This window comes from Micromys minutus, assembly GCF_963924665.1.
Source record: "Micromys minutus genome assembly, chromosome: 19".
Lineage (NCBI taxonomy): Eukaryota > Metazoa > Chordata > Mammalia > Rodentia > Muridae > Micromys > Micromys minutus.
In genome coordinates, this window is record NC_137954.1 from 28,310,344 (window position 1) to 28,336,461 (window position 26,118).

General features: G+C 39.8%; 1 protein-coding gene across 1 annotated transcript in view; it reads right to left on the reverse strand.

Moving 5' to 3' along the window:
* Window positions 1-26,118, reverse strand: part of FARSB (phenylalanyl-tRNA synthetase subunit beta) — a 58,549-nt gene that overhangs the window by 27,440 nt on the left and 4,991 nt on the right. The window contains exons 2-14 of the mRNA XM_080933213.1: window positions 24,600-24,655; window positions 22,281-22,435; window positions 21,592-21,661; window positions 19,779-19,894; window positions 16,167-16,317; window positions 14,700-14,808; window positions 12,913-12,983; window positions 11,272-11,333; window positions 10,310-10,361; window positions 7,901-7,962; window positions 7,487-7,694; window positions 6,962-7,042; window positions 3,394-3,486 (exon numbers count right to left, since the gene is read on the reverse strand). Of these exons, the coding sequence (XP_080789339.1) occupies window positions 3,394-3,486; window positions 6,962-7,042; window positions 7,487-7,694; window positions 7,901-7,962; window positions 10,310-10,361; window positions 11,272-11,333; window positions 12,913-12,983; window positions 14,700-14,808; window positions 16,167-16,317; window positions 19,779-19,894; window positions 21,592-21,661; window positions 22,281-22,435; window positions 24,600-24,655 (1,286 nt within the window). The remainder of the gene's footprint in view (window positions 1-3,393; window positions 3,487-6,961; window positions 7,043-7,486; window positions 7,695-7,900; window positions 7,963-10,309; window positions 10,362-11,271; window positions 11,334-12,912; window positions 12,984-14,699; window positions 14,809-16,166; window positions 16,318-19,778; window positions 19,895-21,591; window positions 21,662-22,280; window positions 22,436-24,599; window positions 24,656-26,118) is intronic.

The window sequence follows — 26,118 nt, forward strand, 5'->3', positions numbered from 1 at the left end:
TTAAATTCTCAAGTCTAGTTTACTCAACTGAAAATATTCTCCATTCCAAATTAGCAAAATAGGCACCGATAAATATAATTTATACAGGGGGAAGTAAATATAATCATTATTCCTATCTAAAGATTGGCTATCTCGTTATAATTTAAAAAACTAAACTGGGTTTTCAAGGCTGCACATATGCAAATTTTTATAATCTGTCTCCTTTCACAAAGTAATTGAAGTAGCCGAGGATGGACTCCCAAATGCTCACATTCAGCCTATACGTGCTTCTTACATGCTTTGAGCTAGCTGGCTCAACCCCTTTTACTTACTATTCTCTGCTTTCTCTTTCTCACCCATTGAGAGTAAATGTAAGATAGATAGATAAACAGATAGAGAGATAGATAGATAGACAGACAGACAGATAGTAGACAGATAGATAGATAGATAGATATAGACAGATAGATAAATAGAGAGATAGATATAGACAGACAGATAAATAGATAGACAGATATAGTTTTCTAATCCTGACAGTGAGAATTCTGAGTTCAAGGCTAGCTTGAGCAACATTACTTAATGCCAGTCTGAGCTGCCTAGAAAAACCCTGTCTCTAGCCCACCATGGGGGTGCACATAGAATCCTGGCACTTGGGATGCTAAGGCAAGGGGAAGACTGCCACATGCTCATCATCAGTCTGGGAGATAAAGTACTGGGTCAGCAAGAACATCTCAAAGAAGCAAAGTGTTTTCCTTGTATTTAGTGGTTTAATCTGCTTGTTAGTTCCTGAACTCCAGTCCCCCCTTTCCTATAAAGGATGTATTCCAAGATGCTCTAGTGATGTGATATCTTAGCAAACTTGTTATATTGGTTTTTTTTTTGGGGGGGGGGGGTCTTGGGTTTTTAACCCCATAAGCTAGACATTTTCAACTTTTAAAGAAAGTATTTACTGTTTGGCCTATCAACCATGTGGGTTCAAATTCAGGTTATGAGCCTTGCTGGTAAATATCCACTGAGCCGTCTTGCAAGCTCACGTATCTCTAACTAGATGTACTGCTGCATGTCTGTAATCTCAACCCCTGGAAGAAGAGTCTTCTTAACAGCTTAAAGCCCACCTGAGCTAATTAAGTGACTTAGGGTTTCTATTGCTGTGATAAGCACCATGAGCAAAGCAACTTGGGAAGGAAAAGGTTTATTTCATTTTACTATTCCAGCTAACAGCCCATTGTTGATGGAAGTCAAAACTAGTTCAGGCAGATCAGGAACCTAGATGCAGTAACTGAAGCAGAAGCCAAAGGTGAGTGCTGTTACGAGCTTGTTCCCCATGGCTAGCTCATGCCTTTTATAGTACCTAGAGCCCAGGAGCAGCACCACCCACAGTGAACCAGGCCCTCCTCATCATCAAGGGAAAGCACACAGGCTTTCCCACAGGCCAATCCATGATCTGATGGGAGCATTTTCTCCACTGAAGATCCAAAGCAAAACTAAAAAGCTCTGAAATCTTTTGTAAGTTTGTCATTCTCCTTAGTGTAGTGGTTAGTATACAAACTTACCAATGTTTTTTATACACATAACCCTTAATTTCTTAGTTCAAATCTATCAGCAACTAAAAATCTAAAACCTGAATCTGGTCAGACTTCCAGTTCTTACTAGTTGATGAGATATAGTCAGAAAATCCTAAATGTGGGAAGCCTGCAGAACAAAGGGGTGAAAGGAAGGAGGTGTGCAAGAAAGATTATGCGGTTCAAAGTGGATGATGAATCTATTATTAGGTTATTACAGCAGTAGAAACCCTAATAACCTATAGACCACGCTTAAGCAACCAGTCAACTCTAATGTATAACCTCAAGGGAATCCCAACTAAAAAGAAAAAACAGTTGGGAAGACTTACACAGTGACAACCATTTGAAGACTTACTTAAAATTACTGTTAACCTGGGAACAAGAATACTCCATAATCTTGTTTATAGTAATTGCAATCAAAATTTACATATTTTTCCTAAATATTTTTCTTCTTCTGCCCATTCTACGACACATCTACTGTCAGAGAAGAACACAAAGGTAAGAATTACATAAGAAAAGAACATGCCTGTGCCCACATTATAAGCCACCTTCCATTTAATTAACAAGCAAGTACAATTAACAATGCACTAGTACTGGCAGAACGGTGACGTAGTGCAGGGGTAATGCAGAAGCTGCCCACACTAAAGAACTCGAGTGTGCTAAGCCTCAGGACAGCACCACTGAGGCACTTCTGATCTGCTTTCCCTGTTTACACAATGTTTATACAAAGCAGGCAGGACACAAACTTGGAGGACCATAACAGTTACAGAAATCTCGAGGAATACAAAATTTGTGTCACACTTGATAAATGAAACTGGGGTCAGGGATAGATTTAGTATAAACAAGCAAAAATCCACTATTCGATGAAAATGTGCTGTGAGTAAATATTAATATATCTCAGTTGCTTCAGTAGTAGTTCTGTAGATAAAACTCAGAATTTTTAAGTGTAAACATTTCCAGGGCCTTTAGGTTTTCCAAAAACTAACCCAGCATCTACTTTTTACACACATGAGAACCAAGGTCCATGGAAACTATCACAGATCACACTAGGGTCAAATTTCTTAAACCCAGTTCCCTTGGTTCTAAGATTTTTCAAACATACAGACTGCATATGCAAGAAAGCAAGCCAGAGTTCACATACACAGGAAGACAGTCAGAGCCAGCTGTCAGCAAAGCTGTTATAACTTGAATGCACATCTACAGCTAAGATCCTAGTCCACTCGGAATCATTTAACACGACTGCTATTGCAGGTAAGTCTTCCTAAACTCTGTAACACCGTGCCAGCCAGCTCAAGAGGACAATGAAAGACACAGCAGTCAGAAATGGCAGGGTGGCTACAGAGACACAGAGTCATTTAATCCATCTACTATAAATGAGTGGGAAAGAGGAAGCAGAGACTTTTAAGTAAATATCAATTATGACGTGAAAAACACAGGTAAGGGTGGCTGAGCCAGCAAGATCAACAACTAAGAACAGGCTGACTGTGAGCACTTGGACGTCCAGCCTGGGCTATGCAATGAGTCCCAGGTCAGCCTGGGCTACGGTGTAAGATACCATCTCAAAGACAGAAACAGTAATAATAATAAATGCATGTATTTTAAACACACTAACTGCACTGACTGGTTAATAATTAATAGTACATTTGCTTTCCAAGCACAAGGCTCTGGGTTCAATACTAATACATACACAGAGAAAGAGAGACAGAAAGGCAGGGGGACCAACTCCAAATTATCTAGAAAAAGTTCATTAAAATGTTCTAAGGATTCACCCTGAGGTATAATAACTGTAGAGAGCTTCCCTAGGTTATTTACCACAAGTGACTTTTCCCAGTTCTTATCTACTTAAAATTCTTACCTGGAACTCGGCGGTTTTGGGATTGCTTATGTGGACTGCCTTTGTTGCAGAGATATCCAAGCCAAGTTTATCAGCAATATCTTCCTGGGAACACTAAAAACATGTAAAATAGATTAGTACAGGGCAATGCCTAACTCAAAGTTACAAGTATTTCATGCTCTCACTCGGTTTGCTCTCTAGAATTCAGTACGTTAATAATAACCTAAGAATTTGATCTAATACGTTTAACAATAATTCATCACTTGTAATTCACCTAGTTTAGGCTCACAGAAGATACAACTAACTATAAATAGCTCTCTATGAGGAGTTGTAGCCACAACAGGGACCTACTTAATGTTTCCTGTAGAGATGGAGGTCTAACCCACAGCCAGGTCCTTCCTGTACTAGGTTCCCACTTACCTTCCTATCTAAACCCCTAATTTCTCCCTGTTTTCTGAGCATTCTACTTTTGTCCACCTTTAGCTAAGAGGCACTGTGGCAGCCCACACACAACAAACCCAAGGATCTACTTAAGAGACTGCTCTTATACCTCCTCCATAAAAGAATCTCTGGGGGGTCCAGTAAGAGAGTCCCTTCTAGGTTTCTCCAGAGCTTCCTGGTTACAAGTGCAATCTCGGGTTAAGTCTGCGTTGATATGGGGCAGAACTGTGCAACTAGAGTTCACACGGCTGACCTCTGCTCAGTGTTCTTTGAAATGCTGCTGTTTAACTTCCCTGAACATAACCCATATACCTCCTAGGAACAAATAAACTACTCAGTTCTTACCCACCTGCAGAATCTAGAACAGTAGGCACATGTTAGAGCAGAAAATAATCAAGTGATGGAAGTTGGTGCCATCAGGTTACTGGAGTCCTTTCTAACTTTAGGACAATATTACCCACTAAACTGTTCTAAAGGGCATCCTCAAGAAGTAGGCCTTCACAGCACTAAAGAGTGATGGTGGCTGTGGTCTGCCAGGAACTATACCAGGAGTTGAAAGAAGGTAAACAGCCAGCTCGCCTGAGGAGAATTTTGTCTTCACTGCGTGCTAATGCCTGCCCTAGCAACCCCTGCCTTAGCTCACTGTGGGCCAGGCTGGCAGGGAACTTGCCATCTTACCGCAGACTCCCAAGTGTCGTATCACATGTGTGCTGGTATCACCTCCGTACCCAACTTTGCCATGCTTTCTTGAAAAGGTATTAAACTCTATCAGAACAGAGCCCCACACAGCCGCTGTGCTGGAGGGAAAGCCTGCACCACATTGAAATGCCACTTTCTGCAGAACAGAGGGGAGTTTTGCTACAAGACTGAACACTGTGATCAGTTAATTTTAAAATGTGTTTACCCCACAGCTACTTCTGTCTGTGTGAGGGGGAAAAAAAGGCTCTCCCGTGTATCTGAATGACCCTGTGCTTCACAATCAGAAACACTTTTCATTAAGTGCTCCTAAAGTGGTAGTACCTCAAGCCCAGGAAGAAAAATATTCTTAAATATCAGCATTTATGTATCTACTATAATGTTAAAAATGTAACACATATAAAACCCATACTCATCATAAGTGTTACTCTTAAGGTTAAAGTAGACATTAAAATTGAGTCAATTAGGGTTGGAGAGATGGCCCAGTGGTTAAGGGCACTGACTGTTCTTCCAGAGGTCCTGAATTCAAATCCCAGCAACCACATGGCGGCTCCCAACCATCTATAATGAGACCTAATGCCCTCTTCTGGTGTGTCTGAAGAAAGCTACAGCGTACTCGTATATAATAAATAAATAAATCTTTAAAAAAAGAAAAAGTCAACTGCTTGTTAAAAGGTCAAGTGGAGCTTCTGAAGACTGATTGCTACTCCTATGCAAACTGGATATGGTAATACAAACCAGCCATGTTAAGATCTGTTTATAAAACACACAACTTTATGTATGTTTAAATTTTGATGATTTATTTATTTTATGCATATAGATGTTTTGTCTGCATGAGTACACGGATTCCTACAGAGGCCAGGTCAAAGGATGCCCTGAGACTGGCGTTAAGACACTTTTAGCCACTCTATGGGTGCTGGAACATGAACCTGGGTCCTCTGCCAGAGCAGCCAGCGCTCTAAACCTCCGAGCCCTCTTCTGTCCCTGTTAAAACTTTGAATAGGAAACTTGATGTGAACTCTACCCACTCGAGCTCCTCACTCCTTCCCTCCCAGACAATGACCATAAACGTGTAACTCAACAGCTGAGCACACTGTTCAGTGTTAACTCTAGTACTCCAATTCAGTCACAAGCTCTGGCTCCTAACAGGTCTGGGCTGGAATCTTGGTCCATACCTGTGGCTGCATGAGGGATGGAGGGACTAAGAGAAGTTATTCTAACTGCTGTGGAGGACAGGAACACTCTGAGAACTGACTCCATGTGCACACAGCTGTCAGTGCAGCGTGAACCCTCCCTGCACAGCAGCCTCCAGCAGGAGGCAGCGTATGTATCCTGCAATATACATGAGACTTGATTACAAAATCAAAAACACCAGCGGGGCAGTGAAAAGTACAAGCCAAGGTTGTAAGTGCAGTTAGTTTGGGGAAGAAAACCGGACTCACAAGTAAAGAAGAACGTGATTGTTTACTTTGTGTTTATAATGTTGAAATCCTTCAGGATAAGGATGCGTTGATTCCTACTTTCACATATACTTTAAAAAACAAATGCATTTCTAATGCTAAGTTGTATATTTCAACGTATAGAAAATGGTGACTGCTCACACTGAAAATAAAACGTCTGCATGTGGAGACAAGAGGAAACCAGGGTCAAGCAGTAGCCACCCAAAGCTTTGGTTCTCATCAGGACTCTGCTGTGCGCAGTACGTCTTGTCTTCAAGCTTCCTCCTGGGTGCAGTGCCTACTAAAAAGTCCTGTAGCTAAAGGTTAAGAACTTCAGGGCTGGAGCTGGGGACCACAGGTTGTTAATCCAGCTGACTGGGCTATCCAAGAATGCAGTCTGGGCAACACAGACACCCTCTGCCAGGGAACCCCACAAACTGCACATACACTTCCTTCAGTGGTCAGCCTGAGGGGGGGAGGGGAGTTCCTTCGATTCTGTAATAACATTCATTTCCTGATTTGGGCCTTTTATGTCAGCTTTTCAACTCAAAGCAAATGTTTGTGAACATGTTCAAAGACAAAGAAATAAGTCTAATGTGGAACAGTTCCCAAGACCTTAACCAGGGCGGTATCTAGTGGATACAGCCACAACCAAATTAAGACCAAATATTCCAACCTAACAAATCTTTTTATGAAATTCATTGTACACCTTCTGTATTTACATCAAATATAAAGCAAGTGGCCATCTCACTGGGACTTTTTTTCTAAGCCTTCATGGCCTTCTATGATTACAAAAAAAAACCCAAAAAACAAAAAAACAAACAAACAAAAAAAGAAAACACTCCTACTTTTTCTTTACTGGAAACGGCATGATGTCAAGTAACAAAGTTTCTCTTTAGAATCCGTAAGTTTCCGCAATCTAGACTCTATAGATGTTGTAAGGAATCGTACAATACACAATTTAGGAATTCCAAGGAAACACTCAGCTAGACAGAAGTGAGATGAAGACGTACCAGAGCAAAAGTCAGTGCCTCGGTGAAGCCAGCGGCAGCCATGTCAAGTCTGAGGAGCTCTGTGAGCTTGTTCAGAGGAAACTGAGGGAAGAGCAACAAACCGTGACATCTCACCACTGTGCTTTCTTAAGTAGATTATGTGGAGTGTATCATCACAAGGAAAGACTCCCCTCTAGCCAGCACACTGCTAACATCACCTCTACACCATCCAACAGCCTCCCACTCCACCTCTCCCACATGGCATCTGCCTTCAGACCCGAGGGAAAAAATGAATCTTACAGTTAAGATTCAACCAGAGCTGCACACTGGAAACCGGTCCTTCCTCAGAGCTAGCTAGTCAGCACAAGCTCTCAACTTCCCCTAATCATCTGGGCATCTGCTCTGCATCCTTCCCACAACAAATGCCGTGCACAGGAAAGCACATCCAAATGTTTAATTCCCAGGTCCTGTTTGTCTCAGAGCCTTCCTGGCATTCAATAATCAGTTACTAACAATAGGGGTGTTTATTCAAGGGTGCAGTCTTACTTGATTAGCTATGGTGTATGTTTTCGGCAGAGTCATCTGAATGTTGTTATAGCCATAAGCAATAGCTGCATCCTCCACAATGTCACATGCATGGATGACATCAGCTCTGGTCGGAGGAATTTCAACCTCAATCTGATTGCCGTCACCTATGACTTCTGACTTCAGACACATCCTGGTCAGGAGCTTGGCGAGATTTGATGGAGTTTCTCTACAAAACAATGCCCAGAACATAAGCTTCACTGGAGTGTGTAAAACATGCTTATACTCTGTTTTAAGATAGGTTTTCCCCTGAAATTGGAACCTTTCTTTCTGAGTTCTGCTAGGTATCAAATATCCTAACACACACAAAAAACAACTCACTGTATACTTTATGCTTCAATTATCTTCCCTCCCACCATAAGTTTCAGAGCATACCTGATTCCAACTTTCTTATTAATTAAATCAGCTCTCACCATCTCCTTTCTGTAAGGCAGTTCCTGAGAGAGAGAGAAAGTTTGACAATTAATTATCCCCCATCAGATGCTACTTTATAGTTATTCTCATTTAATCAGGTGTTGCAGCTTTATTACCCAGCCAAGAGACTGGTCTTAGAGCCACACACTGAAATAAACCTGAGGTCTTTAAACATGATAATCAATTTGTTACATCTGAGTCATATATGAATAGTCTATATCCTTTTTTTAAAGATTTATTTATATTATGTATATGAGTACACTGTCTCTGTCTTCAAACACACTAGAAGAGGACATCAGGTCTCATTACAGATGGTTATGAACCATCATGTGGTTGTGGGAATTGAACTCAGGACCTCTGGAAGAGCAGCCACAGTGTTCTTAACCTCTGAGCCATCTCTCCAGCCCCCTAATTATTTTTTAATGCTTGGATCAGCCAGATGGCTCAGTGGGTAAAGGAGCTTGGGGCAAGTCTGATGACTCCAGCTCCAGGAGAACTCATGTCCTCTTCTGGCCTCTGTAGGCACTGCATGTACATGGTGCACACTTAAAACATGCAGGAAGAAAATCTATACACATAAAATACTAAAAATATTTTTTAAAAAACTTTCTTCAAATCAGACATTTAAAAAACTCATAAAGTTGTGCACACCTGGGTCACAGCACTGAGGGTGAAGCAGGAGGCTCATGAGTTTGATACCAGTCTAGGCTACATTCATTTTTGGTCTCTGAAAAACAAAATAAAAAGCAACCACAAATTCTTCCTTTGTCCACATACAAGGCGTGGGATGCAACACTGCAGAGTTACCCAAGATGGTACCTATTTCTCCACCTCATAGCTTCCCTCAAACCCAGCCATGGGGCTGACAGCCTGCTAGGAAAGCACTGGACTTGCTCCCTTAGTGCAGGCAGTCCTGAAACATCACCTTTACAGACACTTCAGCCCTTTTTGGTTCCTCATCTCAGCAACACTGCTGCAGTTGCTGCTTCCCAAGCCTCACCCTGACACCCATGAGGCCATGTCCCTGTGAAAGCTGGGCTTCTTTCTTTCTTCTTTCTTTCCTTCCTTTTTCTTTTTGTCCATTGAAAGTAACAATCACTATTAAAATGCAAATCAAGTAAAAGGGTGGTTCTGTAGTATAGTCCTTGCCTCCCATTTGTGGTATCCTGGGTTCTATCTACAACATTATAAAAGCCCAAAGATAAACTACAAAATATCTAAACTCATACACAAAAGCTGACACTATAATTTCAGCTATATGGTTACATACTCACTTTCTCCATAATAATCTAGACTAGGAGGCTGGGGCAGTGATGCGGCTCAGTGGACAGAGGTGCTTGCACCACAAGTCTGGCAACTCAAGTTCTATCCTCCAGAATCCACATAAGGTAGATGGAAAGAATGACTCCACAAAGTTGTCCTCTGGCCTCCAGAGGAACACCAGACTTCACCACACTACTAATAGCAAAAACTTTTTAAAGAATACCATGCTAAACACTAATGCTTCTAGGAGGGGTAACATTTTTATCTTAACAAACTATACTATACTTTTAAAACTATTTTCTTATCTGGAAAGAAGTAGAGAAAGACACTTCCCACCAAGTCTAATGACTTAAGTTCCATTTCTAATGCCCACACAGGAGAAGACAATCAACTTCTATAAACTATGTGGAACAGATCAGAATCACAGCTACATGATTTGGTACTGTCATCTACACCTTAATGTCAATGTGGTGACATACTTAGTTCTTGGGGAGGAGAGGCAGGAGGATCATAAACTCAAAAACTAGCTCTAGCTACACAGTGAATTTCAGGCCAGCCTCAGTTACAAAACAACAACCTGTCAGAAAAACAACCAAAAGTAAATTAAGAATAATACTAGTTTGGATGTTTTTAACCAAGACCCCATATTTAACATTAACTGTGCTTCCTTCTCAACCAGCCTGAACACACTCAGCATTACTACAGTGATGGCCTTCAGCAATTATGGATTCAAATGTGGATATCCTGACAGAGATTTGCTGAACTGGGAAATCACAAAAGGGATGATACCATACGCAGCTCGGTTAACTAGGTAATAACAACCAGGTCACAGAATTATGGTGCTATGTAATACACTTTGAGACAGGTACAGTCAGGCTCCTGCACTTAAATCTGCAGCCTTATCAATAGACAATCTATTAAACACTTCCAGGCCTCAAGATCTCCCCACAGAAAGGCAGCACACCACCTACCCTCAAAAGGTTACTGAGGACTGAATCTGTGAGACATGGTGCAGTGTGTGCTGCAAGGGACAGATGAGTTAATCAGCAGAGAGAAGCAAACACTCAACAACCACAATCACTACCAGTACATCTTCTTAGAACTTACTGGAAAGTTACTTGATTTTCCATTAGGAGAAACTACTTCAGCTGCTTCAACTCTAAGAGAAAGAAAAAAAGTCAGAAATAAAACGTTTATGAAAGTAAATGAGCTATATAAATTCTTAAAATGCGTATGATCAGTAACCATTCTGTTTGATAACTCCAGCCTCAGCTCACTCCGTCTCGTACATCCTAGAATCCCTGTTTTGACCAATCTTTCTATATACACTATACAATATTATTCTACCATTCCAGGGCCCAAAGCTCCCTCCCATGTCCCTTTAGGCAGTGACCAGTTAGAAAGCCTACTCCCACTGTGCAAAGCATGCATCCTACATGAATTCTTTAGCAATGCTGACGTACATCCTAAGCTTTACCAGGATATTATGTTAAAACACGTAAGTTAACATGTAAATCCCTGAAATGCAAATTATAAAAATACAAGAAATCTGGTACAGCCTACATAACTTGGGTCATTTTTAATATTATATATTTATGAATTATAACTGAGTCTAGAATAAACTGATGCTAATACATAGTACGGACGTACAGCTTTTTCATACGCCTGTACCTCTGTTTAGCTATTCCTCCATCTTTATATTCTCAAACCTAGTCCTTAAATACTACTTAAATTCACTGCCTCCATGAGGCCTTGCCAGACTGGCCTTCCCAACACTAGAATACTGCCCAAAGACTGAACACTTTCCACTCTGCATACTGTTTATCTCCCCAGGTGTGTTCTAGCTACAGGAGCCCATGTACTGACAGAACTTAGTTGTATGCCCTGAAGCTTCTGTCCAAGTTAAACACATATGCCCCATAAGGACTTTTAAAGACTTGTTTATTGTGTGTGAATGTTTTGCCTGCATGTTTATTCGTGCACTACATACACTGCTAAAATCAGTACAAGGGAGGCCTTAGACCCTTGGCTTCCGAGCACAGGCAAGTGATGGTGCCGAGTGAACTTACGTAAACTGATTTTCACAGTATTCACTGAACATGGTGACAATAATGTCAAGCACAATTTTTGCCTGCAAAAGGAAAAATACAAATATTATGGTAATTTATAAGTATATTCTCATTCAATTCTGACATAATGACTATTTGCTATAACTTGGTCTTCAAACATCTAATAATGAACCCTTACATACACATTCTAAGAAAGGAAATAGAATAAAAACGTAGGAGCAGGCTCATTCTTATCTTCAGGTGTTCTCTATTTATGCAGCTCTCTGAGAGTTACAATCCATGACTGAGACAAATCGTTTAGTTCCCCCACTGCAACTCTGGATTATGAGGTTTCAAGAGAGACAAAAGACTAGTTACTAGAGTAAATGTTATCAATTTCATAAGTCTCTGGAGCCAGACTATTGGAATCTGGCTCAACCACTCACTAACGATACAACTTTGGATGACCTAGTTTATTCCCTCTCCATCTGTCCTCTCATGGGTTACGTAGACAAGCAAAAACTTTCTATCCTTGGTAGCTATAAGAATGAAGGCACAAACATAAAACACATGGAACATTCCTAAGTATAAAGCGGCAGATAAGTTCTTAAGGTAAAACCAATCCTTACAAGGGGCTGAAGAGATGGCTCAGTGGTTTAGAGTATTTGCTACTCTTACAGAGCACCCAAATTCAGTTCTCAGCACTCACATGACAACTTACAACTATTTAAGACAACTTTAGTTCCAGGAAATCTGGAGCCATTTTCTGGCCTCTACATCTACTGGGTATGTATGTATGTATGTGTGTGTATATATATACACACACACACATATATATACACACATACATGCAGGCAAAACACTCATAGACATAAAATAAATATGGACTTAAATATTAAAAAACATAGTAAAATCTCTATCACTTTGACAATATCTCTAAAGGCAAATATACAGATAAGAGATATAAACCCATGGCTAGAACAGTTTCCACTGTGGCAGCTGTAGGTGGAAGTCTCTGTAGGTCTTGTTTCCACATCCAACCTCACATTGTTATAGGTTCTCTCTTAATCTGCCTATCTGGCCCCTCTCTCAGCTTTACCTACCATGTGCAAACACATCATATGTCATAGAACATACTTACCCATGTGTAAACACATCATGTATTATAGAACATACTTACCATGTGTAAACACATTATGTATCATAGAACAAGCTTTCCTAGCACTCAAATCCAACACTGTAGTAACTAAAAGTGGGACAGCCCCTGCTCCAAGTGTTGGGGGATCTGCATGAAGATCAAGCTACTCATCTGCTACACATGAGCAGAAGTGTGGAGAGGGGAGGGGGGCACTAGGTCCAGTTCATGCTCACTCTTTGACTGGTGGTTCAGTCTCTGGGGCTCCCACCTATTATAACATCTTATACTTTAAAATCAATCTTGGTCTACAAGCAAACTATATTTTGTCTGACATTATAAAAGAGTGAGCAGGAGGGAGTGTGTGGATGGGTGGGGGAACACCCTCATAGAAGCAGGGGGAGGGGGGACGGAACAGGGGGTTTCTGGAGGGGAAACTGGGAAAGGGGATAACATTTGAAATGTAAATAAAAATATCCAATAAAAGAAAAAAATAAAATAATAGAGTGAACAAAGATTTTATTTACCTTAGTGAAGTCAGTCCCTGTGCATTCGATAAATATGTTTCTAGTATTTACTGTTATTTTTGAATGATTCCCTGTAAACAATAACAAAAATTTAAGAAATATGACATAATACAAACCACAATTTTTTAAAAAATTACATTTTAAACTTAGAAAATAATCTACATATCTTAGAAGTAAGGAGATACATAATTGTTTTCCTTTGATTTTTATAGATAGGGTATTATTAGCCCAGGTCAATCTAGAATTCACTACATAGCTCAGGACACAGTGATCCTCCTGCCTCAGCCTCCCCAGTACTGGGACTATAGACATAAACCAACTATGCCTAGCTATAGGGTATGTAACATTTTTTTTTTCCAATTATTTAGTGTGCATGTGTGAAGGTCAGAGAAAAACTTGTAGGAATCAATTTTCTCTTTCCACCACACAGGTTCCAGTGACCAAGCACAGCTCAGCAGGTGTGGAGTCAAGAGCCCTTACCCTCCCTCCATGAGGCCAGGCCATCAGACCAATGACAGGAGACTTTTAAGCTGCACTGCAAGTTGGAAAATGCAGATAATCCTCACTATCTTTGGATATGCAAACAATGCCAGTACTAGGGAAGGAGAAGCAGGTGGAATTCTGTGAGTTCAGGATAGGCCTAGTCTAGACACAAGGTCTAGGACATCCACAGCTTCATGGAGAAACCCTGTCTTGAAATATAAAACAAGCAACAACAAAAAGATAACTAAGGTTTAGAAAGGTTAAACTACCCAGTCACCACAAACTATGAAGGAATAGGTTAAGGTCAGTTTGCATCTAGTTAAGTTGGAGGTCAGCATTCTTGACCCTTCAAACTGCAGGCATTTGTTATCTCAAGAGTTCTTTCTCATCTTATGTCAGCTAAACCTCCTTCTGATCACCCCAAAGATGCATATCTATGGCTTGGACATCCTAAAACTGAGAAAATACATTTAAACTGTTTCATAAACGCTTTCTCCATGAAGGAATTAAAAGAATTAAGAGTAAAAAATGTAAATAACAGTTCAGTTTACAAAACTACAAATTAGAGTTTGAGTTCAACAAAGAGAGTTGTTGTTAATACCAAAACATCTAAATAAAAACAAAGAAAAAGAAGACTTCTCAATCCCCCTCCCCAAGGGCCAGTGAGTCTGACCCACAGAAGCCACATGCTAAAAGGAAAGAACAGCTCTCAAGGCTGTCCTCACACCTCCATGTGACCACATGAGCCCAAGTATGTACATCCACAAGACACTAGAGTATCTAAACACCAACCCATCCTGAAAAAGAACCAGAGTGGTATCAGAATATACTTACAGATGCATAAATATCTCTACAATTATGGATTAAATGCTCAGCTTATATAAAATACAGATTATTACATAAAATCAACAGTTAAACTAAAGATTTTGAGAAATATGTAAAAAGAACTATTAAAATAAAGTCTATGGAGCTGGAGAGATGGCTCAGTGGCTTAGAGTGCTTGTTGCTCTTGCAAAGGTTCTGGGTTCAGTTTCCAACATTACATCATGGTTCATAACCATCTGTAGCTCCTGTCCCAGAGAATTCAACGTTCTATTCTTGCCTCCAAAGGAACCAGGCACACAGGTACACAAACACACGTGCAGCCAAAACATTCATTCACATAAAAATAAATTTAAATAATAAAACTTACAAAACACCTGAGATTCAGATCTAAAGTCAACAACTAACTCACCCTATTGAGAGTTCTACAAAAGCATTAAGGAGAAACTGCAAAGATCTTTGCTCTTCATAAAGTAACTTACCATTTATAATCGGAGGCATCGAGAGGACCACACCATTGCTGTCATAGATAACTGGATACAGGGGCTTACTTTCTATGATATGTAAATAATGTTTAAGGTGGTTGTCAGTCTAAAGAAATTAAGACAAACAAAATTAGTTATTTCTACTATAACCAGCTGGCATTAATCTGATATTTAAAAGAAAAAAAGTCATAAAACACCAAAAATGTTCTAAATGATGGGAAGCTATAAAATTATAAACTTTACCAGCATAAATGGGCATCTTAATGTCTGCATTCAGTCTCTCCTTCCAGGGTGAGGTAAGAAACTGGTCACTTTCCAAAAGTGAAAATAGATTTTTCACTGGCACTGCTAAGTCATTGCAAACAATATTCAGCCATCACAAAATTCAGAAAGACAGTTAAGTCAGGACCAATAATACTATTTCTATTTGTTATTTCCAATGTTAAATGATGGCTGAGCCCCTTCTCATTGTTGAGGCTCTAAGATGCTAATAACAGGGATAGATATTTTGCAATGGTATTCCTCATATACACAAAATAGCTAAAAAAAAATTTAACTTTTTGATGGTTCCTTTTAGTTTTTTATGTGTATTAGTGCTTTGTTTGCAGGTATGTCTGTGTGCGGCTGTCAGATCCCATGGAACTGGAGTTACAGACAGTTGTAAGCTGCTACGTGGGTCCTAGGAACCAGGGTCCTCTGGAAAAACAGTCTGTGCTCTTAACCACTGAGCCATCTTTCTAGCCCTTAAGTTTCTAATTATACATGCATGAATGTTAATTCAACACAACTATGAAAATTTAAAAGTATAAATTACTTATAGCTCTCAATTTTTGTATCACACTAATAGCATCTCAGGTTTATTCCTTTAGTCTCAGCATTCAGGAAGCAGAGTGGGTGGATCTCCTTGAGTTCAAGGCTTACACCTAAAGGCACCTTAAGATTTATTCAAATGATAATGATAATGATAACCGTATTTGTAAGGTAAATATAGTAACTCCCTCAAAACCATTGTTAGAAACTTTGAATGTTTAACTGTAAATTGAGAAGGGAACACATAAATGCTTATTTTATTTTTTGTTAAAAAGAAAAATAAAAAGAATACCAAGCCAGTGAGATAGGCTTAGCAGGCAAAGGTACTTTCCTCCTACAAGCCAGGCAACCTGGGCTTGATCTCAGAATCCATTCTGAAAGGAGAGCCAACTTCTGATAATCCTCTAATCTCTACACTGAAGCCAAGCCTACACACACACACACACACACACACACACTCTCTCTCTCTCTCTCTCTCTTTCTCTCTCTCTCTCTCTCTCTCTCTCTCTCTCACACACACACACACACACACACTCTCTCTCTCTCTCTCTTTCTCTCTCTCTCTCTCTCTCTCTCTCACACACACACACACACACACACACACTTACACACTCAAAATCACATGCAAATATATAACCCAGAAGACTTCCTTACCTTGTATATGTTCATTAATTCACAAGCTGTATACTCCTTGGTCTTATTCAGAGGTTTGAATTTGATATCTGAAGGACGTTTCGCAGTGTAAGTAAATGGGCCTGATAAAGTGTCCAAATCGTGAGTGCCAATAGCAACCAATGCTCTTTTCCTAATGTAAAGGCGGAAATGAGAGCGAGAGATCTTAGTATTCTGAAGATAATAGTTCTTAATTTTTATTTTAAATACTTCCTTAAAACAGCCCATAGCTGCTATATAACATCTTTATTGCAATATAACAAATTCTCACAATCATTAAAATAGTGAGAACAAAAGTTAAATATTACTTCAATAGTGGAAGCAAGTTTCACTAAGTATTGTGCCCTTATGATTCCTTAAAATTAGTTCAACATGGAGATGTATACCTATGACATATTTACATACAACCACACACATATAGAAATCAGATAAAATGTATACTGCAAGACAAAGCTGGGGAGTTAGCTAATTGATAGAGCTCTTGCCTCACATACACAAGGCCCTGAGATGGAGTCCCAGTACCAAAACAACCCAGTACCAAAACAAACAAAAAAGTATAGGCGAATAAAAACTGGAAGAACTATGGCTGGACTGAGCAGAATTATTAGCAAGCAGAAAGGATTTGCTACTCAATGAGTTAATAATAAACACAGAACTACCATAATGAAATCCATGGTTCAGTGAATTTAGAGTTAGACTGCCAAATTCTTATCTGCCAAGGATAAGAAAGTAGAAACCAATTAGCCAATCTAAAACAAAGAAGAAAAAGAGAGAAAGGAAGGAAGGGAAGAGATGAGGAGAGGAGAGGGGAGGGGAGGGGAGGGGAGGGGAGGGGAGGGGAAGGGAAGGGAAGGGAGGGGGAGGAGGGGAGAGGAGAGGAGAGGAGAGGAGAGGAGAGGAGAAAGAGGCAACGCTTGAACAATGAAAATTAAGAGGGAAAAAGTTTAAAAAGAAAAATCCAGGAAAGTACCAGAGTACTCTTTGAAAGATTAATAAGCATCGCCCCTGACCAACGCAGAAAGAGACGATGGGAATCAGGAGGCAGCATCACAGCACACACTACAGTTGTCAAAGACTAAGCGAGAAAGCATTAGGACAGACAACTTCATGGCAATCCATAACCTGGATATCGGCTCTCAAGACTGTCCTACTCAGCAGTTACTGGCAGGACCTGACTCTAGTGTACCGCAACTTAAAATGTGCTCTCTTCTCCCCAATAGTTAAACTTCACAGTTCCCAGAAACAATAAGTAAAACAAAGGCTGAAGTGGGATTAAGTAAGGAAATGACTTCTGCTGTTTAAGACATTTTTGAGCCAAGTGTAGGAGTTCCCACCTGCAATTCCAGTGCTCAAGAGGCTACAGTAGAAGCCTGTGGCCTGCAGCTAGCCTGAGCTACAACTCAACGAGAGGGGAAGGAAGGAGGGAGGGAAGAATTTGTAATAAGTATGTCTAAAGCAATAATCTGCCATTCATTTCCTAGCTCCCTGCTTGTCGAGCCTTGCCCCTTTTTTTTAAAACCACATTCTACTTTCTTTAGATAGGCTGTCCCATTTACCACACTCGCCACTACGCTCTTACAACGTACAATGAGCTTCTTTCCCCAAAATAAATTCATAGTTCTTGTATTATTTTGCTTAGTAATGATATATGTCAGCAAACCAACACATAGATTTTTAATATAAAAAGACTAAGATGTTATTTAAAATCCTAGAAACATGTCTGTACTCTCTGAGCAAAGACACTTTATGAAGGGAACACATATACACTACCTGCCAAGTTTGATTCATAATTTTAAGCATTTGTCACTATTGAAGAAAATACCTAGAATTCTCCTTCTAAACTGTCCCTAGTCTGTCCCCTATATATATATCACATACATAACACACATACACACACACACTCACACACACACACCCCTCCAAGTCAGTGCACTTTGACAAGTCTCAATTAAGAAATGAAAATTTGCTTTTATTTAATTAATCAGTTTTCTAATTTATTTAAGAATATGTAATATAATCATCAGTATTATCTTTGGACCAAAATAACTTGTTTCAAGATCTACACAAAATACCTAAAACTAGAGTTTCTCACCATTAATAAATATGCAATTTTCTTTGTTGTTGTTTGTTCTACCAAAGTCTTGTCTGGCTTTGCAACTAGGCTGGCATCGAACTTACAACAAACTCCTTGCGACCGTCTCCTATGTGCTAGGATTAAGATGTGCACCAGCATACCCAGTTATAACACTCATCATACCCCACGCCCCTTTCCCAGACAGGGTTCCGCTATAGCTGGCCCCACACCGGCCTCTAATTCCTCTAATTCACAGAGCTGTCCGCAGAGGAAAAGTAAAGTGCTAGAATTAGTTCAAGGACTCCCACACTTACTCCCTTTACTATTAGGTTTTGGAAATAAAAGGTTTAAAGATCACTGCACTAGAGAAAAACTACACAGGAAGTAATGTGCCATAGGAACTCAGCAAGACCCAAGCAAGGTTCCTCGCTAACTAAATAGGCCCTGGGTATGGTACAGCACCAATGAAAAAGACAAAATCAGGCACCTAAGGTCAGGCTGCTTCTATTTACTTAATATTTTCCTTATTGCTGTGAGCACTCCTAGGCCCACACCATATGCTAGGTGTATGTCTACCCTTGCTCAAGTTTTATGAGTCAAAACTTAATTATACTTATTCAAAATGTAGATCAAGTAAAGGAACTTTTCCATTTTTTAAATGGCAGACTATCCTTCAAATTACCATGATTTATACTTGTTAATCAATTAATAACTATCTGAACATGGTTGAGGGCACATAGCTCAATGGTAGATTATTTAGCATGCACAAGAACCCTGATGTGACTCTTAGCAGAACAGAAACAAATCACCAAGAAAACTTCTAGGAATAAAAGTCCTCTATATACCACACCTACACCATGTTTTGTGTATATATCTGTATACCGTGTGCCTTAGGCTGTGGATGACTGAGAGCTGAAGTTCCAGCACCATAACTGCAAGCAAGACCATGTGGGACAAGAACAGCGAATAGTCTTGTCACCACACCATCCCTCCAGCCACACATACCAGTTTTAAACAGTCACAAGCATCTGTCCAGTACAGCAAAGTGATTCTCTCACGATACAGTTCAGAAATGTTTTGAAAAACAATCTGCAGAAGGTAGTGAGAATGGTCCCCACAGACTCATGTGTCTGAATGCTTGGTCCCCAAGTAGCAGAACTATCTGGGAGAAGGTGTATCCCTGGGGGTGGGCACTGAGCTTTGAAAAACTCATGCCACGCTCAGTGCCTCACTCTTGCTGCCTGCATATAAGGATGTAAGGCTCTCAGCACTGTGCCTGCCTGTCTGCCTGCCACCATGCTCCCATGATCGTAGACTGACCCTGGAAAACTGGAAGCAAGGCCTACGCTGCCCACAAAGAAGCACTTCCCTTTGTAAGCTGTCTTGAGCGTGGTATCTCTTTTCAGCAGCAGGACAGTAATAAGACAGGTAGGTACATGAGAAAAGGAGACGTGAAATGGAAGGGATGGGAGGGAAGCAGGAGTGGAAGATGAGGAGGACAGAAACGAAGCCTGACAAACCTGCAAATATTTTGGTGCAGTTTCTCTTGAAGTTCAATGAAGCTGTCATATCGGTCTTTGGTGAACTTGATATTCCGGAGAACTGCTGCCACAGCAAAAGGGCGCACTTTAGCCGTCTGCAAGTCAGAGCAGTGTCAAGACAGTCAGCTTCACAGCTTTCCTTTGTCAAAACACTTCAGCACAGAAAACTGGAAGCACTCCTGACAGGGTCACACATTTTGATTCAAACAGGCATATATTCATGTCAATCAACAAGGAGCTAAGCAGCAAAAGATACAGGTATTATACAAACAAGGTATATTTCAGATAGATTTCTGAAAATATGCTAAATAATTAAGAAAAAATTAAACTTCAAATAATTTGCTCATAGGCTTTACTTTTCACCAAAATAATCCCTCTGTATGTTATCTTTATAAGTTGTATTAATGCACCACAATTTACACAACTAAATCTCCAATGTATCTTGTTTATTTAATCAAAATTTTTGGTAGCAGACAGTGAACATGGTACCTCCCTCAAACTAACCTAGTGTTGTATCACTGAGCTGGAAGTAGTTCTCAAGCTTTTTCTTCATTTTGGTTTGGACGTTTAAAAACAGGATCTCTTTCCCAGGCACTCCAGGCTACTCTCAAACTCACTGTATGAATGATGCTAGCCTTGAAGAACTGATCTTCCTGCCTCCACCTCGAAAATTCTACAAGGGGGCTCTACAGGTGTCAGACAGGGATGCAAACCCTGTAAAGAGGTAAGAAGGAAACTCAGTACAGACTGACTTATAAGTCTGATTCAGACTTCAGGGAGTCTAAAGCCAGGCAATTCATTGTAAGCGTATTTGAAATGCAGTACAATTTAGGGAAAAGTTTCCAGGCAATATGAGTCCAATTCCAGGTGCATAATGAAACTTGAGGTGTGACCACATAGAAACTTTTACAAAAGTACACGTGACCATGAGGGTGGGTGCTATAGTTAAAAGGCCTAGAATCTAAACGTGGTCTCTATCAGACAGTACAGTGGTCAGCAGGCCTCTAGGGAGGGAGAGTCTGAAATAATCTTTCTGGGGAACTTGGGTAAGTACTGCCTCAACAGCAAAGGTGGGTGAGGTCTATCTCCACAGATAGTAAAACGGTCACCAAGTCGTCAGGAAATCGACTTTCGGCTTTCTGGACAGAGTGTGGGTATTTAATTTCTAACCCTCCATTGAGGAGACACACGTGTGACTAACATACCTGGATCTCTTGATGCTTCTCTGTGAGTACAAGAACCTCTGTGCCCCCAACATTTCTGGAAGTACAGGCTTACACCACCATCCCTGGCTCAAACGTGCTTTTTAAAAGCAATTGATACTTTCCAAAATTACCTACTGAAATGAGGTACTTTGTTTTCTTTTATTTCTCAGTAATAAACTGAAAATCTCTTAAAAACTATTATTTTATACGCACAGGTGCTCTGCCTTGCATATATGCCTCTGTATCACATGTGTGCTTGAGGCACACAGAGGCCAGAAGACAGCATTAGACCCACCACAAAGAAATTAGAGATGGTGGTGAGCTGCCATGTCGGGGCTGGGAATGAACCTACCTAGGTCCTCTAAAAAAGCAGCCAGTGCTCTTAACTGCTAAGTCATTTCTCCAGACCCCTAGATTGACAATTTTTAAGAGTGAGAAACTGAATACACACACCTCCTTAACACATGACCACAGGAAATTACATTTGACACAAGGGTTAGCTTTATCACTTTCTCCTTCCCATCTTATTAATATATGCATAAAACGGGTGGGAAGGGTTAAGGGGAAAGTAAGAACTATTTTATTACCTCTTCTGTGATAATCAGTTTTTGGATTTCTCCCTTAGGCATCACTTGCTTATATACTGGAGCTTTTATCCTAAAATAATATTGAAGCAAAGTTACTCAAAATAGTAAGACTATTTGATAATTACATCTTCTATTTATAAATATAAAGTGCATATATATAAAATCAATAGACTTAAGGAACTAGGTTAACTTATAGTAAGTCAGCTTCCTTTCAACATTAGAAATAAAAAACAAAAACCTGCAAGCTTCCTAATATTTAAAACTATCTAAAAACACACAAAACAGCCCATAGTAATGAGCTTCTCACTGGAGTCCCAGCAAGACCACAAAGCCATTAGCAGAGCATTTTCCAAATATAAATACCTATATTTATTAATTTAAATAAATAAATAAATAAAAGTAAATAACCTGACTGGTGATCTTAAAATCCAGTCATTTAATTTTCAAGTATGAAAGCAATTGAACAAATACCCAAACTCAAACCAACCATCACTTCAAATATCTACATTCACTCAAAGATGTCATAATCAAGAATCAAGCCCAGCAACCAAACCATATACTTCCAGGCGCCACTTCTGAGGGCCTGAAGCTGTGTTACCCATATGAGGTTTCTCCTAAATTTGAACTTGTTTGCTGACAGCATCAGAGGGAACGTGGCGAGACAACTCAGCATGTGAGCAATTCCTTACCTTTCTTTGAAGACTTGGAGTCCCCGAGCCAATCCCTCCAGACACAGGAGATCATATCTGTTGGCAGGGACATCAATCTTGTAAAGCACAACATCTGAGGCCCCCTGTGCCTTCACATTACCTTGTTCCTTGCTTATGATTTGCTTCTCGGAAGTCTAAAACAAGCCAAAAAGAGTTTAATAAGCTACAAAATATATCTCTTTTCTGCAATAATAACAACACAGGAATTTTACATGTGTTATAATAGCAAGCAGAACACTACTGTTTTTCATCGTAGAACATTATAATCCATCTAAAGTACTGCCAGCAAATAGTAGTCAACCAGGTAAATGATGCAACCCAGCTGTTTCTGCAAACATTGCTTTAGTGGACCACAGATAAACATAATTGCTTATTGTTTTCTACTGATGTACACTGAGACAACCGAGTTATGACAGAGGCCATGCTTACTCTCTGCCACCAAAGAAAACGGAAGACATCATCAAGAACACAGAGAAGGAAAGTGTCAGAAGGAAACAGATGAGTCACCCACATGAAAGAAACAGTGCAGAAATACAGCTACCCTGGCAAGTAGTCCTACGGGATGTGAAGCAAATCTGAACACCCTAGAGGAGAGCTGGGCTGAAAATGAGGGACAACAGAGGTGGTGGGAAGCCATAGGGGGACACAGAGTAACTAAAGGAGCCACCACAACAGTGACCCTCATGCAGCAGAGGAGCTTAGAAGCTACGCCTAAGGTCATACATTAGAGCAGAGAATCATGGACTTTTGAAAAAAGATAATCACGGCTGAAAAGTTAAAATTCTACTCCTATTATTTTTATATCTGTCATTTAAAACAGCAGGGCACTATGAATACATTTAAGATATTTTCAATCACAACAACTAAAAGTTATTATATTCCACACCTGACCTTAGCCAAAGACTAAACGGTGAAAAAAGTTAAATTTCAAGTGTTAGTTACCCTTTGTGTGAAGTGCTACCCAATGGCAACCCATCGGTGACCTCCTACCAACATGCCATGCTTTCTGCCCTCCGTGACACCTTCCTGGGTGCACCGACTAGCCATCTAGGGGAAGGAAGCCCATCAGCACGATGGGCAGAGTGGGACAGAAGAGGGCAATGTACACATAAACCTGCATGAAAATGTCACACTGAAATCCATTTCTTCATATGCTGCTGAAAACGGAGGCAGGAGAAGTAGGAAAAAGAGAGAAAAGAGAGAAGCAAGCCATAGGCTCCCACAGTGTTGGAACTGTTCAAGGCTGTTCCAGGACCTTAAAACACATCTAACCCGGTCATTAAACTTAAAATTAGAGAAGATAATAAAAATTAGCAAGGGAAGGAAACAGAGAGAGGAGGGGAAAGAAAAGACAAGTATGGAGAGAGACTAGAGAAAATTAAAACTGAGATGATGTCTGATTAAAGTAGCAGGAAGAGTAATGTTTCTCAGTGAAGAAAGCTAGCTGGATGGCAGATATCAGAAGAGTTCTAAATAAAGAACTGGAAAAACAGGGTAGCCAGTGAAATGAAGGCACATGAATAGAAAATAACCTGGTATTTAATGCAACCATTAGGGTCATCCTCCGACTCAGTTCATGAAGCCCATATGTGAAGGCTAAGCTTATAGTACTACCTGATAGAAGTCTTATAGAAATCAAAGACCACATAAACTTCAGAGCCAGAAGGCATGTGTGACCATATAAAGCAAATCATTTGTTTCTCCGAAATGAGGCCTGGCAAGACAAACTGAATATCAAGAACACAAGTAACCCTCCCCAGAACATAATACAAAAAAAAAAAAAAATCCCCAAATTAATTACCAGAGTCTCACTATAAGTTAGTAAAGATAGAACACATCAAACTCTTAGGAAAAAAGAAAGAGAGAGAGAGATAAAGAGAGAGAGCTCATACATACACACCAATTGGTTATCCAATGCCATATGGTCAGCCCTGAAAACATACATACAAGTAACATATAGAGTAAATGGGTTATATAGTATGTATTTCAAAATGTGTGTATGTGCATGTCTATATATGTGTATGTAACAACAATTAAAGAAAAAAAAAGCCTTGTATAAAAGACAGGAAGGATGGGTACATGGAAGGATTTTGGAAGGAAAAAAGGGAAGAGGGGAGTGATATAATTAAACTTGAAAATGAAAAACTGATTTAAGTAAAGTATTTTTAAGGGGTAAAACTTGCAACACAAATTCATCTAACAAGAATACCTCAGGGCTTACCCAATAGTAATAAGAAAACATTTTAAAATATGAGCTCATAGATAGAATAGCTTTAGAAAAAAAAGTCTAATACATACAATTTCATCAAGTTCCAGACCAAATTCAAAACACAGTTCGTCAAATTCTTCATCAGCTAGGAGGAAAAAAAAGAATGCCATTTTAATGTATTTAGCACAAATAAAAACTACATATGAATCTATGAGTCCCATCTACTGTTTAGTTTCCTAACCCTGAGCATTTTAACATACAAGTAAAATTATAAAGGCAAAAAGGGTTGCCAGTGGTTTTGTTTGGTTTTGTTTTAAACTAAGAAGGCTTTACAACCTAAAATATGGTAGAGCTACAGACTGACACGCTTCTCTTATCTGCTTTGCTTTGTTACCTGACACAGCATCTCCAGGGTTTTCACATTATCAATCACTGAACACAAACCATCAAAGCCACCAGCATACATAAATAGAAAGCTGGATAGATGTCCTAAGTTCCAAGGAAAAGCGTGGAACTTAGTAAGCCAGAGGCTCAGATCCCATTCTCTAGCATTGAAACAATAACAAGATCTGCCTGATGCCAAACATCTAGTAAAACAATTAAAGGGCCGACCACTCTGTACTAATATCAACTATACACTTCGGTTACCAGCGCTGAGATATCTGTACAGAATCAGCAGAAAAGAACCATTCAGTAGAGATCAAAGGAGGAAGCAAGCTCAGAAGCACAGGTCCTATACAAAGAAATGCCACTAAGTCTTGGTATCTAAATAAAATTCTCTCAGGAATTTTTGGGAACCATACTAATCAGGGTTTGACGTCTACCTCCCTCATTCTGAGGGTTCAGCACCTTATGTAAACTTCACCAACACCCTCATCTGGAAGCAACCATTTGCCATCATTTTTAGTATGGAACTTAAAAAGATGTAAAAGGACCTAGCCTAATACTGTGAGACACAGCAGGCCAATGAAACTCAGTTACTCCTATTTCACTTTGCTGTTACCTAAGAGCATTTTCAACATCTTCATTTATCAAACACTGATGATACACCACAATTACCATTATATTCTAGTGAAGAACCAGATGTCTTAGGTTTTCTGATCCAGGACAAGGGCTTGGCCTCAGTGGTAGAATGCACGTTTAGTATGTCACTAGGATCAATTCCCAACATCAAAATAAAACAACAAAAAAAGACTTGTCTGGCCTAGATATCAAACTTCAATTCAATTCAACAAATATTTACTGCCATTATTCTGTGCCAAGAAACAGTACTGGATGCCAGGGCTATGAAAATAGCCATTCCTGCCTGAACTACTTCCTTCTCAAGCAAACCATAAGTGTAAATAAATAAGTTAAGTACAAGGTTCAGGGGTGGCACAATGCTCTGCTCAGGCTCACTTTCAGCTACAACATAAAGGATGTCTTCATTAGTCAGAGACTGAAGGCAGTGAATCAAGTGCTTGGCAAAGCTGGAAACTCCTAAGTAGTTCAGTATGGATGAAGAATAATGTTTGTGTTAGGAAGAAATAGGATACACGAAGTAGAAAATGGGTAGTTCATGACATGCCAAGGGATTTGCCCTCTGTCCAACCTACAGGCAATGGGAGC